At 44.9% G+C, this 15,346-nt stretch overlaps 1 protein-coding gene across 31 annotated transcripts in view; it reads left to right on the forward strand.

The window, feature by feature from the left end:
• WDR59 (WD repeat domain 59) overlaps positions 1-15,346 on the forward strand; it is a 126,283-nt gene that overhangs the window by 20,673 nt on the left and 90,264 nt on the right. For 30 of the 31 annotated variants that reach the window (XR_014059179.1, XR_014059180.1, XR_014059177.1 and 27 more), the window contains exons 5-9: positions 804-884; positions 3,177-3,214; positions 7,166-7,254; positions 10,928-11,044; positions 14,237-14,314. Coding sequence is in view for 27 of the 31 variants with exons in the window: in XM_081508676.1 (XP_081364802.1) it covers positions 804-884; positions 3,177-3,214; positions 7,166-7,254; positions 10,928-11,044; positions 14,237-14,314 (403 nt within the window). In the remaining 4 variants the exon portion in view is untranslated. The remainder of the gene's footprint in view (positions 1-803; positions 885-3,176; positions 3,215-7,165; positions 7,255-10,927; positions 11,045-14,236; positions 14,315-15,346) is intronic. The other variant, XM_081508685.1, reaches the window with a different exon arrangement.

Consider the following 15,346-nt stretch of genomic DNA (forward strand, 5'->3'; position numbering starts at 1 on the left):
AGGAGGAGATGAAGCTCCACCTGTGGAATTCCCCGGGGCTCACGGTCAGCGGTGGCCAGGAGCACAGAGACCTCGGGGCCCAGCCCTTAGCTCTGTGTCCAGCCGCCGTGGGCACCTTGTGAATCTCCTGGACCACAGTCTGTTACCCAGATGTGCAGTTTCTTCTCCCTGAGGGCCTTCCGGCTGGCTTCTCGGATGTTCCTTGGGTCACTGTCTCAGGGTGCGGACATTTCGTTGCGGGAAGTAGCAGCAGGAGCAGCGAAGGTGACGTGGGAGGTGGTAGGAAAGCCCAGACCCCAGCCTGTGTTAGCTCTGGGTGTAGTAAGTGCCTTTCGAGGAGGGCGGACATTGGCAGGGGGTGCCAGAGGCCTCGTGCCCTCCTCGGAAGCTGTGTGGCAACGTGGCACTTTGCCACTGCTTTGAAGATGTTGGGTTTACTCAGGGTACCTGTGGTTAAGTCTGACTTAAAAAAAACAGTAAGTCAAAAATTCTACATTATTTTTTTTCCCTTTGTCTTATGTGCACACACGTGTGTATGTGTGCATTTGGGTGTGTGCGTGTTTCAAGTTGAAGTGCTCCATTTCTTTTGGGGGAGCAGATGGTAACCAGGGAAGGACCTGAAAATTTCCTTCAGAGCTCAGTTAAGTCTTCTTACCTGAGGGAGGATACCCAGCCTCAACCGTGTTCAGGGGCCCCTTCGTGGTGACTTTTTGAAGCCACTAGAAGTGAAACCTGGTTGTGCTCTGGAGCTGGGCTCAATGCTTTCTCGTCATTGCTGTCTTCTTTCTTCCTTATGTTTCCAGTGACTTGGACTGGGCAGTGTTTGAGCCTGATCTCCTGGTCACCAGCTCTGTGGACACCTACATCTACATTTGGGATATCAAGTAAGAACAGTGAAAGGGCATAACTGCTCAGCTGCTAGGGGACCTTGGCTTTAGAGATCGGGTGTCTTAGTTTGGTTTCCGCCCCCATGCAGACCCTGAGACAGGGAGACGCTGCAGGTGCCTTGTTGAGGAGGGGACAGAACTGCTAGTTGGGGCAGAGAGGAGATACAGGCTCAGGAAGGTGAACAAGAGGGCGCGTCGTCCTCCTGGGGACACTGGGTACCGGCGCCCCACTCCCTCCTCAGAGGCGACGCACCCCACCCCCTCAGCAGGAAGCGGGGTGCATCTGCTGTCAGTCATTGGTTGAAGGCTGTCCACAGGGACCTGGTTCCCTGGCAGTTCAGGCCCATCATAGAGGTTTGCAAAACAGGCTCCAGCAGCCCGGGAAAGTCCCGTTGGCAAAGAAACCCGGGTTCTGGCAATGGGAAGGCAGGCTGGAGTTTGCTGAAGTGGCAGGTGACGGTGGGGGCATTTTGCTGGGCACACACACGGGTGCTGCAGCGGGCAGTGCCCCCAGACAGCAGCTCAGCTCTTGGTGCCGCTTCACTGCCCCCTGGAAAGGGGACCGAGAGCCAGCTCGTAGGCCAGCTCTCCATGGAGCTAAGCGTGGAGGAGTGCCCAGCCTCGGGATCTGCGCATCTTAAGTTCTTAATACACAGCTATTCTCCTTTCTCTTTGCAGAGCAGGTTCCCTTCCCTGTAACCCCTAGCTAGAGGCTGCGTGGCCTGGGGGGGTTCCCAGGACAGGACACTCTCTTCTCCACCACCGTCCCAAATGGCAGTGATTTTGTGACACTGGACACTGAAAGGTGAACTGTAGGCAGAGGACAGGCCAGGTATTGAGGTTTGCTGGAGCAGACAGGCCAGCGGAAGGGATTCTCAGGGAGTAAAGGTGCGCACAGGTGACTTCACCAGCATCCCGTACAGGTCCACACCTCCGAGGTGATGGGTCTAAAGGCAGCACCAGAGGAGGGAGAAGGAGCAGAAAATCCAGGGGAAGTGGACGAAGAGGGGCTCTTAGCAAACAAGCAGTCCCCTGGGAGCTCTGGGGCAAAGATCCCTCGTTTATATGAAACAGTTGTTTTCATAATTTAAAGATGAAAAGACACTGAACTGATTTGCCTTCTTGATAAGCCAGCGCTGCAGCTTTGCCTTGTCTGGTCCTCCCAGCCCTACGTGGCTGCCCACTGACCGTTTGCAATGAACCATTGACCATTTGAGTCTCCTACTGTATCCAGGAATAGTTTTGTTTTTTTTTTCTAAACTGTGGTAAAAAAAAACACAAAATGAAATTTACTGTCTTAATCGTTTTTAACTGTGCAGATTGGTTGTGTCAAGTATATTCACATTGTTGTGCAATGAAGCTCCAGAACTTTTTCATCCTGCAAAACTGAAAATCTGTACCCATTAAACAGCCCCTGGTTCCTACTCCTTCAGCCCTTGGCAGCCACCACTGTACTTTCTGTGAATTTGACTATTCCAGCTCTTCAACTTGAAACACGCACACACCCAAATGCACACATACACACGTGTACGTGGGATCATACAGTGTTCATCCTTTTGTGACTGACTTATTTCACTTAATATAACGTCCTCAAGGTGCAGCCGTGTGGTAGCATGTGACAGGATTTTCTTCCTCAGTTTTTTTCTTTGTCCCTTCGGCGCAGCATGTGGGATCTTCCTTCCCTGACCAGGGATCGAACCCACGTCCCCTGCATTGGAAGACAGAGTCTCAACCACTGGACCGTTGGAGAAGCCCCCCTGTCCTTCCTTATTAAGGCCTGGTGACAATCCATTGTCTGTATAGACCATAGTTGGTTTATGTGTTCATCAGCCACTTGGGTGGCTTCTGCCTCTGGGCTGTTGGGAACATCCAGAGTAGTTTTTCACGCCATCCTGGCCATGCTGTTGGAAGCTCTTGCACAATTGCATCTCCACAAGTGTCCCCTTGTTCCCTAGGAGAAATGACACTGGGAAGGAGCCTTTTGGCTCCCTGCACGTCCACCTCAGAGTCACTTAGGCCGCACTATTATTGAATACTAGAATTTGTTCTCTGTGGAGACAGCTGTATGATTTGAAATTCAGATTCCGCCTCAGTTGAAGAGGTTGAGAAAGTTCATCTCCCTGGAGGGAGACAGGCCTCTCTTTACACCACTTATTAAGGTCCTCACATCCCCAGTGAAGCCCCAGCACCCCCTGAAAGGAAAGTGAAGAAATGCAAGCAGAGGGAGAGAGGCCCCAGGCAGGTGGTGGTGGGTGGATGGGCGTTTGACTTCTGGCTTTTGCGTTTCAGAGACACACGGAAGCCCACTGTCGCGCTGTCTGCTGTAGGTGAGTGACTGCCCATTTCCCTCCCGACGGCCTTCATTCCCCTCCTTCCACTGCTCTGCTTGCACCGACCCCCATCTCCCTCCTACCCACGCTGTGTGCCCCGAGCTCTGTCCAAGCTGTGTGGACCTTGACCCTGCTGCTCTCAGAAGTTATAGGACTGGAGAATGTGGTCAGGAACTTATGTCAGAGTTCAAGGGCAGGAACCACATTGCTTTTCAAACTTTTTATTGTGGAAACTTTCGAAAGTGTGTAAAACAAGAAGAGACTGAATTGCCTTGCGTTCATCATCCAGCTTGAACAACTGTCAACGTACAGTCTTCTGTCATCTTTCACCTCCACCCCTATCCCCTTTGGGATTATTTTTGAAGCAAATCCCAGGTGTCATATCATTTCATCAACAAATATTTCAGTAATTGTTTTTTACAAGAGAGGACCCCTTAAAAAAACACATAACCACAATACCATTAGTGTACCTAAAAATATTAACAGTAGTTCTTTAATATCCTCAAATATTTAAGCAGTATGCAAATTTTCTCAGTGGTTTCAGTAGATGTTGTTTGGTTTTTTGTTCTCCTTTTACAATATTTTTGAATCAGAATCCAAATAAAGCTGGTGTTGGTAAAGTGGTTGATACATTTCTCATCTCTTTCAGTTGGTAGGTTTCTTCTCCCTGCCCCTTTTTTGATTTGTTTTTTACTTTCCTGCAGTTTCTTTATTGAGGAAACCAGGTAGTTTGTCCTGTGATTTCCGCACCGTCTAGGTTATGCTGATTTTATCCAGACAGTATCATTTAATATGGACACTGAAACTTTGAAGTTGCCTTCTGATCTGCCCGTTTCCATCACCCTTTTGGAGTTGACTGCTCTTGCAGTTCTGCACTGGGCTCGTTACCACTTCCAAGTAGATTCTCACCACTTCCTGAGAGTTGAACTTGGGCATAGAAGTGTTTTACCTTGCCCCCCATGATGAAGCCTAGTTATCAGGATTCTATTTTGACGTCCTTGATCAAAACAGATCATATTATCTGTCTCTTAAATCCTCCTTATTTTGAATCTTCTTGGGTCATTTGAATTTACATTTGATGTTTGCTCCAAAATGATTGCATGATTCTTTTTTTTCCTCTGCACCCCCACACCTCATCATTTGAAGGCATTAAACATCACGAATGGATTAAGAAGTTGGTTTGTTCGCTCTGTGAGATTAGGGACCACGTTGTTCAGGGCTGCAGACCAGGGTCAACCTAAGTGCCTGCTCCGAGGAGATGCTCTGTGAGGTTTTGTTCCCTGGATGTAGGACTCAAGCGCCTGTGCCTCTGTGTTTAACAGTTTAATTGATCTGGCCCCCACCCCCACGCAGATACTTCTGATCTGAGGCGTATAATGACCCACAGACATGGTCGCAGAGGACATCCAGCTGAAAGAAAGTACCAGGGATGTGTGAATGTTCAGTCACCCATCCCTGAATTCGTTAGTTCTCTTGACATGTTTCTAAGTTAATTGGATTGTAGAGGACCCCTAAAAAGGAAGATTATTCTAATTGCTTTCTTTTCTAAGTCCTTCTTAAGAAGCAGAGGTAGGAGACATCTTTCCTTTTCGTCTCAGTGAGGCTTCTTAGTGGTGGTAGAGCTGCCCTGGGGGGAAAGAGGCAAATGCAAAGCTTGTGGACCTTTATGTAAAGCTGTTCTGGCTAACGTTCCCTGAGAGGTGGAGCTGGAGGCTGCTGTTCCCTAGAGTCTGTGGTCCCCGTCTCTCTGTGAGGGAATTGTTTCTCCCATGGGGCAGGAAGTCAGTAAGAGCACGTCTGGGTGTCCTCCAGAGCCTTCTCTGATTCCGAGAACTCTGGGGCCTTCCTTTGACCTTGATGTCATGATCTTAGTAAAGCAGGTGGAATTAGGAGGTTACCAGAATCCTTTGGGAGGCTTCATGTTCTGATAGACCACCTACTGGGAAAGGTATATTTTCTTGAAACTTGTTTTTATTTTTTTTCTTCTTTTTAAAAATTTTTCTTCTTTCTTCCAGTTTTATTGAGATATAGTTGACACACAGCAGTATATAAATTTAAGGTGTCCAGCATAATGATTTGATGTACAAAATAATGATCACAATAAATTTAATGAATATACATCATCTCATATAGGCACAACATTAAAGAAAGAGAAAAAAAATTTTTTTCATTGTGTCTTCAAACTCCTCAGTAACTGTCATGCAGAAATGGTACAGTCTTCTCTTACACTTCCTCCTCTAGCTGATATGCTTTCTTGCAAAGAAACTGGGTCTCCTGAGTAATATACCACCTTCCTCCAACTTCTGGGGTGTCCACCATTCATTCTTAGGTGACTTAAGGTGCCCTGTGTCTCAGGGAAAAAAACACAACAAACAAAGAAGCAAACCAACAAATACTCTCACCAAAGCCAAGCAAGGCTAAAGTCTGGGCCTTACTCTGTTTCCTGTTGGGTACCAAGCCCTTGATTTCTCTCTCATCCTTTCCAGATTCTTGGGTCAGGTTGCCCTCCAAAGCCCTGGATCCACTGTGGTATCCCCAAGTAATAAACACCCACCCGAAGAGAGAAGGTGTCAAGGCAGAAATCTCATGTGTTGTCTGAACAACAAGAAAAGGTGGAAAGAGAGTCATCATGTTGTTCTGGTTTAACGTAATTAATGTGATTATTTTAAGAGTCAGCTAGAAGTGCTGCTATGTCCCAGTTTTCCACCTGTCTCAGCCCCTTCTGGCATCTTCCAGTGCCAGTACGCCCCCTTGCTTAGTGTAGCTCTTTTGTCATTGTTCCCCCTGTGTATTGGCAGAGGACTGAGTTCTTGTCCCCACACAGGGCCACGTGTAATTGATGATGGGGAGATAGGAGAAGGGGTGGGGAGCATGTAACCTTCTGAGGGCAGAATTGGGGCTCAGTCTTCAGCTGAGCTTCAGCTGGAGGCTGTGTTTTTCGAAGACTGCTCCTCCTCCCAAAACAAAAACAGAGTGGGAAGGTGCAGGCTTTGATCTGAGGCTCTTGTGATCGCAAGTTGGTGTTGGAGAGGATGAAGGGTGGGTTGTACGATGAGTCAGTTACCATCCAGCAGAGCTGAGCTGAACTGCTTAAGCAGCTACATTTCCTGGGCTTCCCTGGTGGCTCAGTGGTAAAGAATCTGCCTGCCAACCCAGGAGACACAGGTTTGATCCCTGGTCTGGGAAGATCTTGTATGTCATGGAGCAACTAAGCCTTTGCACTGCAACTATTGAGCCTGTGCTCTAGGGCCCTAGAGCCCCAACTTCTGAGCCCTGTACTACAACTCTTGGAGCCTGGGCATCCCAGCGCCTGCGCTCTGCAGAAAGAGAAGCCACTGCCCTGAGAAGCCCATGCAGCAACGGAGACCCAAGCTTGTGCTAAGTCGCTTCAGTCGTGCCTGACTCTCTTCGACCCTATGGACCATAACCCTCCAGGCTCCTCTGTCCATGGGATTCTCCAGGCAAGAAAATTGGAATGGGTTCCCATTTCCTCCTCCAGGGGACCTTCCTAACTCAGGGATTGAACCCACGTCTCTTAGATCTCCTGCATTGGGAGGCGGGTTCTTACCACTAGCGACACCTGGGAAGCCCCCAGCATAGCCAAAAATAAAAATAAATAAAATTTAAAAATAAATACATAAAAGTAAGTTAAAAAAAAGAAACTACATTTCCCTATTGATTCTACTCAGAGGTAGCCTGAAGTGTTTTTTTTTTCCCTTAGTGCGATTATTTCCTCAATTAGGTGACTCTGATCCTGTTCCCATGTGTTAATTCATTAATTTTTTGGCTTCATTTTTTCTCTCATTGTGGAGCTGATGCAGTCATAGAAGCTTGAAGAGTTCTGTTCTTATTCATCCGGAACTCATTATCCAGCTCCCCTGGATAAGCTCCACTCTGTTCCAAAGGCGTCGAGGGCAACAGCTTTCTTCCCCTGATTTTGCTTTGCAGCGGGTGCCTCACAGGTCAAATGGAATAAGAAAAATGCTAATTGCCTTGCCACCAGTCATGATGGGGATGTACGGATATGGGACAAGCGGGTAAGTGATCTGTTTTTCCCCCAGGAGGGTATGAAGAGGATGTTGTGAGCAGCAGGACTTGTCTTGAGAGTCCAGGGTAGCATAGTTAATTGCCATGTTAAGATCCTAGTACCAAATGACATCTGCTTCCTGACCGAATTGGTGTTGAAGAACATAGGGAAGTGAGGCATTATGATCACAGGTTAAGAAAATGAACTTGGCCTGACCTAAGCTACAGTCCCGTTTTGCTACCTCCTGATTATGATACCAGGTGAACCACAAACTTTTCCAAGCCTCAGTTTCCTTATCTTTGGAATAAAGATGGTAATAGTGGGTGTATCACTGAGGAGGTCAAGCCTGGGGAACCAGACGCCGTTCTAGAATGGTCATCGGGCTTCTTATCCCTGCCCCAGATTGCAAAGGGAAAATTCATTGTTCTAGAACATACACCATCCAGATCTGAATCACTGGGACAGGTACTCAGTATGCTCAAATCTTCCCTTAGAAGTCTAGCTGTTGGGACTTCCCTGGCAGTCCAGTGGTTAAGACTCTGCACTTCCACTGCAGGGGACACAGATTCAATCCCTGGTCAGGGAACTAAGATCCCACGTGCTACGGTGTTGTGGCTAAAATTTAAAAAAGAAGTCTAGCTGTCCTGTCAGTCTCAAAAGAGAGCCTGCAGATCGTATAATCTCCCTGCAGCAGCCCACAGTCCTGAGAGGCATGAAAGAGGTACAGGGCCCTGGGCATCTGCTGTCATGGCAAGCCTGTCATGCTGGCATCAGGGAGAGGGCCTCTTGCCTGGATAACTCCCAGATGGTGGGGTAAGAATGCAGAGGGCAGTCCACTTACACATGATCTGGAATGTAGATTCTGCTTCCTGCTCTGTGAAATGGGAGGCTAGAGCTCCTGCCTTTGTGGGGAGGACCGACTGTCAGTTTTCCCGAAACTTGTTCTGCAGCTGTCCCAGCTGGGATGCTGAGCGTCCAGTCTCAGTGTTGCTTTTTGCTGCCCTGCTCCTTTCCCTTGTCAGCAGGGAATAAAGTCAGATGGTGGGAGAGGAGAGGGAAGTGAAGCAGAGACGGGGAGGCTGCGGGGTTGGGTGCTAGGACTTGCTGGGGAGGAGGTGTGCTGGTCAAAGCCCTCGCCTTGGATAGCTCTTCGGTGATGAGGTGATTTTATAAGGAGAAACTGGATGGTGCATCTTCTGTGTTGCTTTTATATCTGTCTCTTTACTTCAGTCTGGTAATAGCCATGCTTTGTCCCTCTTTATTTCTTCAATTGGCAATTAGTTTTATTCATGTTTTTCACTGGTATAGCATTTAAGGGCTTCCATGGTGGCTCAGTGGTAAAGAATCTGCCTGTAATGCTGGAGATGCAGGTTCGATCCCTGGGTCGGGAAGATCCCCTGGAGGAGGAAATGGCAACCCACTCCAGTATTTTTACCTCGGAAATCCCCTGGACAGAGGAGCCTGCCTACAGTCCATGGGGTCGCAAAGAGTCAGATACAACTTAGCCACTGAACAACAACAACAGAAGTACCATTTGACTATAAAAAATGATTTAAATAAAATGTTTGATTAATTTGTAGTACATGCATATTTATTTGCCTTAGAGTGTTTTCAGAACCATAGGCAAAATAAACAATGTGGTATTTAGCCATGAATCTAGGACCTGTTTTCCAAAACAGTGGCTGTGTTCCTTATCTTGTAAAAATACACTGCTGAGCTGTTCCTTTATAGGCTTCTCTTTGGTCCGCTCGTAACCCTGACTCCCTCAGCAAGTCTGTTATCCATTTTGTTTTAAGAGATTTAGCTTTTTTTTTTTTTGGCTATTAATACTCAGGGTTTCTGTTCATATGGGTTGTAAAACTTGTTCGTTGTAATTGCGTTTCTCTGGGACTTCTCTAGTATCAAAGCAGGACTGTTGGCAGCAAGCATCACAGGCTTTAAAAAGTGCAGTATCAGTGGTGGTGTTAGATTTTCACTCAGACTCATGAATGCTTAGTAACACTGCTATTTCTTAGTGTTTATTATGCGGAGGCATTGTTCTAGAACTTTATGTGTATTGATTCATTTCTCTTTATAAATAGCCTTTAAAGTGGTTACAGTTATTACTCCCATTCTGCAGCTGAGTAAATTGAGGCACAGTTTGTTGCCAAGATTTAAACTCAGGGAGGCTGGTTCCGGAGATTGTACTCTTTAACCTTATAGACTATTGCTGATGACAGAAAGTAATACAAAAGAGAACATAAAAATCATTTGTAGTCCTATTACCTAGAGTCAGATGCTAACGTTTTGGTATTTTCTTTTCTTATGCTTTTTTAAAAACATGGTGTATCATATCTTACACATAGTTATGCATACTTTTTTCATTTAACATTAAAATAAATTCATTTCCTCTGTTATAATAAGCTCTTTCTAAGTATAACTTTAGTGGCTGCATGATATTGTATCAGATAGCTGTACAATAATTGATTCTAACATTTAATTAATCCCCACTTATCATTCATTATGTTCCTGGTTTCCTAGGTGTTCCACATAACACCAAGATGATCATCTTTTATACCTAAAACTTTTTGTGAATTTAGAATAGTCCCTTAAGAAAAGAAGAATTTTAAGCATCTTGATGAAAAGTGTCAAATTTTTTTTCGCAGAAAAGATTATACTATTTCATATGTATACCAGCAGTGACAAATGCTGCCTCACTATGTTGAATATCATTTCCAAGTATCTTCTAATTTGATTGCTTTAAAAATGCTTTTAATGTTTTAATGTATATTTCTGAGGTTTCCTTCTGACTTTGTTTTACATGTACTTGGTAATCATGTATTGTTTTCTTTTGTGATGTGTACTCATTCTCTTTGGGAGTCTTAGGGCTTGATCACTTTAAGCTTGGTGGTTTTCAGATAGAGTTTGTTCTCTGTGACAAACTAGTGGTTACCACTGGGAGAGGGAAAGGAGGGGAGGGGCAATTTAGGGGCAGGAATTAAGAGATACAAACTATTATGTATAAAATAAGCTATAATACTGTGTTGTTGTACAACGTGGGAAATATAGTCAATATTTTATAATAGCTGAAAATGGACTATAATCTTTAAAAATTGTGAATCACTATATTGTATACCTGTAACTTGTAAAATATTGTTGTATCAATATTGTATATCAACTATACCTCAATTTAAAAAAAAAAGGTTGATGGTTTTACCCCAGGATTGGGGTGGGTCTGTTTGGATGTCACAGTCCCTCTATGTGGGTGATTGTGAGAAGGGGAGCAGGAATCACAGACCGTGGTACCAAAGGCAAGATGCACCCACTGTCTTCTTTAAGGCCGTGCCTGGGCCCGGAGCAGAAGAAGATTAGATTCACAGGCCGGTGTTCTGAGCATGCGTGAGGGAGAGCTGGTGAAGTCTTGTTGTTTTGTTTGTTTTAGACAAAACAAAATGGAGTTTCTTAAGAACAGAGACGGCCTCTGAGACTTGTTTTTTTGGGGGGGATCTTAGTTCCCCAACCAGGGTTCGAATCCCTCCTCCTTGCCATGGAGGCATGGAGCCCTAACCCCTGGACCAGCAGGGCATTCCTCTGGGAGTATTTTTGTATCCCCACCCAGCAGACTGGGATAGGCTGTGTCCAACTCAGGTGGACGCGCTGAGTTCTTTGTAAAGTGCCAACTCTGGTTGATGATCCTGTTGCAGAAACCCAGCACAGCAGTGGAGTATCTCGCAGCCCACCTCTCTAAGATCCATGGCCTGGACTGGCACCCGGACAGCGAGCACATCCTTGCTACCTCCAGTCAAGACAACTCTGTCAAGGTGAGTGGAGCCCCTGGGGCAGGGTGGGGAGTGTGTTTGGGAGGCACCAGGGGTCCGCGAGCATTTCCTTCAGAAGGAAAGCTGCAGCCGGTTAGCATGGCATGTGTTTCAGGGGCACGTGTGCTTCTTGGGGAGCTGGCCACGTATCCCTGGTGATGTGGACCAGTGGAGTGATGTAGTAGCACATATCTGACTTGGTGCCTATGTTTGCTTGAAGGGTCTTCTTTCTGTTTGTGAAAGGAAGTCAGAGACAAAAACATTTAGAAAGGATAAGAAGTTTACTTGCCAAGATATGGCCAGTCTAAAGGACTGGCTTATCAAAATAATACAACAGATACCTAAGTAAAGGAGAAAGATCCACACAGTCATTAAAGTTACCAAGTTGACCGTTAGTCTGGGTGGAAAAACAGCAGTTTTCACACATGATTATCATATCTGCAAAAGTTAGGATATTTTTGGTCATCCACATTGCACAAGTCAGGGATGGAGTTGATTCTCTAACTTAGGGGTCCCCAGCCTCGGGGATCTAATGCCTGATGATTTGAGGTGGAGCTGATGTAATAATAATAGCTATAAAGTGCACAACAAATGTAATGCACTTGAATCATTCCAAAACCACTGCCCCCAGGCCCGTGGAAAAACTGTCTTCCACGAAACTGGTCCCTGGTACCAAAAAGGTGGGGACTGCTACTCTAACTTGCAGGAAATGCTCAAGGACTTACGTATGTCAATGAGCCTATTATTCTTGGTTTCTCTCAGAGGGCAGTGTTTCTTGTTTGTTCTCTGACTTTGGAATGTGATATGCACCCTTGTTCAAAAGGATGCAGGGCACGGAGTTTCTCCTTGTGGTCTGGTCTCTGCCTGAAAGGACAAAGATTTGACCGCAGATGTTTGCTTAGCAATTTTGTGATTCGCTTCAGCGATGTAATTCTTTACTTTATTTACAGACATCTACAGCTTTTTGGTATGGTTAGCAAAGCTAGAATCATACACTCAGCCTTAAAGGTTAACTTCCTTCTGGAGGTTTGTAAATCCCCTGGAGTTGTAATTTAGATTTATGTGCCCAGAGTAGTTTTTCTCTTTGTTTGTTTTGGGCTTAAGTTTTTGTCCCCATGACCTGATGGCTTGTTTCCCAAGTTCAGGAACCAGAAACCATCTGATTCAACTCCTCCTCTTTCTTTGAGGTCTCCAAATTTGTCAGTATTCACTGACAGCTTTATTACCCTTGAGGCTGGGATGCCATAGGTAACAAAGCAGATAACAGGCCAGTTTCCACATGTGAAACACAGTCCTTGTTCTTACTAGTGGGCTTGTTGTTCACTCAGTTGTGTCCAACTGACTCTTTGCGACCCCATGGACTGTAGCACGCCAGGCTTCCCTGTCCTTCACTATCTCCTGGAGTTTGCTCAAACTCATGTCCACTGAGTCAGTGATGGTACCCAACCATCTCATCCTCTGTCACCCCCTTCTCCTCCTGCCCTCAATCTTATCCCAGCATCAGGGTCTTTACCAGTGAGTTGGCTCTTGGCATCAGGTAGCCAAAGTAGGAGCTTCAACTTCAGCATCAGTCCTTCCAGTGAATATTCAGGATTGATTTCCTTTAGGATTGACTGGTTTGATCTCCTTGCAGTCCAAGGGACTCTCAAGAGTATTCTCCAGCACCACAATTCAAAAGCATTAATTCTTCGGTGCTCAGCCTTCTTTATGGTCTAACTCTCACATCAACACATAACTACTGGAAAAACCATAGCTTTGATTATAGAGACTTGTGATATTTCTGCTTTTTAATACACTATCTAGGTTTATTGTAGCTTTCCTTCCAAGGAGCAAGCATCTTTTAACTTCATGACTGCAGTCACTGTCCGCAGTGATTTTGGAGTTCAAGGAAATAAAATCTGTCACTGTTTCAACTTTCTCCCCTTCTATTTGCATTTAGCTTTTGAATTAAATGAGATTTTTAGCATAGTATTTGATTTTTTTCATATATTCTGGTAGAAAGACAGTTTTTATTGAATGTATATAAATAACATAATTATAAAAAGCAAAGCAATTTAGAAGTGCTTGTAATAGTCAACCACTGTTTTTAGTATTTTGTTGTTAAGGCTCAATGCATGCCATTTTCTCCTACATAATCATTTACTTAGTTTATCTGACAGTTTATTAGTTTCTAATTTATATGAATTTTTATTGTGTTTTTGCTGTGCAGTCTAAGGAGTCTGCTGGAACAAGATACCACTGAATGAGTTTCACTTCGCTTTGTAGATTGTAAACTGTAAAACAGTTGAATTAAGGGTTAGAGCTAGGCCAAGAAGGAAAAAAGGGGGTTGGAGAGGATGGGATTAGAAGGGGATGGCAGGAGGTAATTCCTGTTTCTTCTGACAACCCTTTTTGCCAAAATTAAGTCCCATATTCAAAATAATATTGTTAAGATATCATTTCTATCTAAACTGTTTTTGGGTTTCTCACATGGCAGTGGGGAAGCTATACTTGCTCCCTCAACTTATAAGCAGTCAGCAGTCACTACATTTTAGCTCCTGTTAGTGTAGTGTTAGTCACTCAGTTGTGTCCAGCTCTTTGCGACCCCGTAGACTGCAGCCTGCCAGGCTCCTCTGTCCATGGAATTCTCCAGGAAAAGAGACTGGAGTGGGTTGCCATTTCCTTCTCCAGGGAATCTTCCCAACCCAGGGATTGAATCTGGGTCTCCTGCATTGCAGGCAGAATCTTTACCGTCTGAGTCACCAGGGAAGCCCATTAGTATTGGGTTGGCCTAAAAGTTTGTTCAGGTTTTTCCGTAAGATGTTATAGAAAAACTTGAATAAACTTTTTTTGCCAACCCAATAGTTAAATTCCTCTAAGTGGTGTACAGTGATGCAGGATGAAAAGGTTGTCGCTTTTACCTTCCAACTGTGAAGGGGGTTTAATAGGCAGACTGGCAGTGATCTGCCTCGAGGATTGATCCTCATGAAGTCTGTGTTTCTCCTATAATGTTTCTAAGTGTGAAAGGGGCATTGTCTTTGTGTCTCTGTCATGGGAGCATGGCCCTGGGGGCTGACTCAGATGCACTGCTGAATCTATCTTCAGAGGACAGAAAGCAAGGAGTTCAAAGGCTATGCTTCTTTCAATAGTTGAGGTTTGTTTTTGTTTTTTTTAATGGCATTTATTTCACAAATTATCCTGCTTTCTTTCTTCCAGTTCTGGGATTACCGCCAGCCTCGGAAATACCTCAACATTCTCCCTTGCCAGGTGCCTGTCTGGAAGGCCAGATACACTGTGAGTGAGATGCCCTTCTTCTTGCTTGGAAAAATTATCTCAGTGTTTTGCACGCGAGGGGCCAGCGACATTTTCTCTTATTTTCTTTGTCAGGCAGTTTTCTCCTTCTGTCTTGGTTTAGGGGTGGGACAAAGGTGGTAATGACGGCATAAAAGCTGTTATCTATTTAAAACTTTGCCTTGGAATGTTGGGTGAGACTCTGTACTAGCAGCAATGGACTAGGTGGGCTGGGTGCTGGGCAGAGTGAAGGTGGTCAGTAAGGGCGAAGAGGAGGGTGAGCTGGAGGGCTGAGAGGCTGGAGGTCAGTGAATTGTGCTGCAAGGAACTCTGGCTTTAGATCCAGAAGACCTGGGTTTAGGGCCCAGCCATCCCATTTAATTTTTTTCCAGCTTTATTGAGATATAATTGACATATCACATGATGTAAGTTCAAGTTATGCAACATGTTGACATGTTTCATTTGTGTATTGCCAAACAGTTATCAGTATAATACCACTATATATAATATACTGTAATATAGCATTTATACTACTACAAATGCTACACCACTATAGCATTTATTAACACCTCCATCACTTAACATGACTACCTTTTCTTTTCTGTGATAAGAACATTTAAGGTCATATTCTCTTGCACCTCTCAAGTATACTATGTCATATTATTGACCATAATCACCACGCTGTACATTAGATCCCCAGAGCTCATTCATCTTACAACCAGAAGTTTGTACCCTTTGACCAGCATCTCCCCATTTCTTCCACTTCCCAGCCCCTGGTAACCACCATTCTCCTCTCGTCTCTCTGAGTTCCGCTTTTTAGATTCTGCACATAAATAATACCATGGAGTGTTTGTCTTTCTCTTTCTGACTCATTTAGCTTAGCATAATGCCCTCAAGGTCTGTCCATGTTGTGACAAGTGGCAGGATTTCCTTCTTTCTCATGGCTGAATAATATTCCATTGTGTACGTTCCGTGTTTTTATCCATTGATGGACAATAGGTTGTTTCTATATCTTGGCTTTTGTGAATAATGCTG

This window comes from Giraffa tippelskirchi, chromosome 7 (genome assembly GCF_054371585.1).
Source record: "Giraffa tippelskirchi isolate mGirTip1 chromosome 7, T2T-mGirTip1v1.2.pri, whole genome shotgun sequence".
NCBI classification, from domain to species: domain Eukaryota; kingdom Metazoa; phylum Chordata; class Mammalia; order Artiodactyla; family Giraffidae; genus Giraffa; species Giraffa tippelskirchi.